A 2,233-nucleotide genomic window follows, 5' to 3' on the forward strand; every position below is an offset into this window, starting at 1 on the left:
CCCCGGAAGGTCGGCGATGCTAACAAGCTGCTCGACACCTGATGGCCTACGCAGTTTGGTGTATCGGTCGATATACAGCACCTGCAAACAAGCAAGATGCCGAGGCAGCATAAAACAGTAACTTAATTATGTAGCTGCTGCATATCCATCAGCTAGCTAGGCGGAGATAACTCCACTCCACACTTACACATCACCTGCGACTCTTCTGAGCCTTATTTCTGAAGACCAACCTTCAATATACTGGTAACATGCATGCGATGCATAGATAGATGCATGCATGCTACGTGCTGCTTTGAGTGGCTTGATCGATCAGCAGCGGTTGTCGACGAACCCGACCTTGCCTCCAATCAGATCGTAGACCACCTCCGTGTACGCCTGAGCCAGCGACCCGATGACGGAGACGCCCGACCCGTACGCCGGCGCCGGCGCGAACGCGAGGCACGCCACCGAGAAGATGTTGTGGGGGTTGCTGAAGTACATCATCTGCTCGATCCCGAGCTCCAGGCTCGCCCCGCCCTGGAAGCTGAGCGTGATGATCGGCACTTCGAGAGTGTTCAGTCCGGTGAAGTCGTAGCACGTGTCGAGCTCGCCTGACGACGGCGCCACCTTGTAATTGCTCATCCACGCCCTGAACACCTCGCGCAGGTCCTCGTACACGTAAGGCTTCAGGTAGGTGAAGGTCGTCTGCACCTCGATCAGCACGTCGCTGGCGAGCGGCTCGGTGGGGATCAGGAGCTCAGTCCCGCCGATGCGCACGCCGGTGAGCTTCAGGAAGTACAGGTTCCGGCGGTGGAATCTGCTGTACAGGGTGGCATAGCTCACGCGGCGGCCGGCGAGCTCCGGCCGGGTGGTGCCCAAGGAGAGGAAGCCCTGGGACTCGGCGCCCCTAGGCAGGCAGTAGGAGAAGGCGACCGTGTCTGGGGACAGACTGACCTGTGAGGCCAGCGAGTAGCGGTTCCTGCTGAGGTCGAGGACTCCCGACGTGCCGTCGGTCGGTACCTCGCTCATCATCTCCAGGCAAAGGAACCTGAAGCCGCGCACGTGGACCGACGGCGCCACCGTGAGGGTGTCCTTCTCCATGGTGGCGTTCAACACGAGGGAGCCGTTGTGTGTCACGCGGAACGTGCAGCCGGGGGTGGTGCAACGGGTAGAGGGGCAGCCTTCCCATGTCCTGCCGCATGGAATGTCGTAAAGGGTTGATGACAGGGAGTGGGACGGGTTGAAGACCTTGTCGCAGGGGTCCCCGGCGGCGCATGGCTTGCACTGGAGAAGCGTGGCTCCGACGGTGGCCGTGTCGAATCCGACGGTGATGTTCTGCGCCGGAGTACCCAAGCCGACGACGACGTGGTATTCCGCTGCGTCCGGAAGATCCACCAGGGGGGTGCCGGTTGAGGGGATCGTCAGACCAGGGCTGTCCGCTGAGTCGTCGAGGAGCCCGCGCAGGCGGAGGGCGTCGCGGCTGGAGGCGTCGCCGACCGAGGGCATGCTCTGGCTCAGACCGGCGGCAGAAGGAGAGCACGGGCTCAGCCGATGCGTCACAGGCAATCCATTACCATCTCCTGCAAGATGTAGACAAGTTGTAGCATAAATTAAACGAACACATTTGCAAGCACATGACGAACATATTACAATGGTTCTGAATTCTCACCAGAAGGGTCGGAGGAGCAGGTCGATGGTTTCTTGGACTCCTGGGACGAACGGGTGATGACATGCTTCCCACCATTGATGGAGCCTGTGCGGTAGGAACTGCCGAGATGAGGAGAAAGAACGAGCAAGCACAAGAGCAGACAGGGAACGGCGGAAGCCATTGTAGCTAGTGGAGATCGGAAGCCGGGTGGTGGTTGCATGGTACCTGGCGGAAGCCTCCCTATATATAGCCATGAATGAGCACATGAGGTACGTCGAGGACGTCAGCATTGTTCTTGTTTTAGCAGCTGGGTTCTTCTATGACGTGACTGATTGTGATATCAGATATGTAAGTGGGCATACAAAATGGTTATTCTCAGTCTTGGGCATGTGGTTTCTCTTGTCTATATGCTTCCCCGATCAGCCCAAAGCGTCGCGCACGTATAAACAGCGTGTTCATACGTAAATAGATCGGGATTAACGTCCGTGTGGTTCCAACAGGGATGCCAAAATTACACGGCTAGCCGGCAGATATATATATCAGTACCTTCATCACTGGTTGCAAAAGTTGGACTCTTTTTCCCTCCACATAGTTAAGGTGTTGTTA

The 2,233-nt window shown here is 57.4% G+C and overlaps 1 protein-coding gene across 1 annotated transcript; it reads right to left on the reverse strand.

The window, feature by feature from the left end:
• Positions 1-309: 309 nt before the first annotated feature.
• On the reverse strand, positions 310-1,808 carry LOC125525946 (aspartyl protease family protein At5g10770-like). The gene is made up of 2 exons (XM_087534006.1): positions 1,649-1,808; positions 310-1,556 (listed from the first exon to the last, which is right to left on the reverse strand). Exons 1-2 carry the CDS (start codon positions 1,806-1,808, stop codon positions 310-312), a joined length of 1,407 nt encoding a protein of 468 aa, XP_087390132.1.
• Positions 1,809-2,233: the final 425 nt, after the last annotated feature.

The sequence above is a fragment of the Triticum urartu genome, chromosome 7A (assembly GCF_056163025.1).
Source record: "Triticum urartu cultivar PI428250 chromosome 7A, HENAU_Tu73, whole genome shotgun sequence".
Taxonomy (NCBI): Eukaryota; Viridiplantae; Streptophyta; class Magnoliopsida; order Poales; family Poaceae; genus Triticum; species Triticum urartu.

Coding starts and splice junctions, on each gene's coding strand:
- LOC125525946 (XM_087534006.1), bottom strand. CDS start 1,808: ATGGCTTCCGCCGTTCCCTGTCTGCTCTTGTGCTTGCTCGTTCTTTCT. Junction 1,557..1,648: donor CTGCTCCTCCGACCCTTCTG/GTGAGAATTCAG, acceptor ATCTTGCAGGAG/ATGGTAATGGATTGCCTGTG.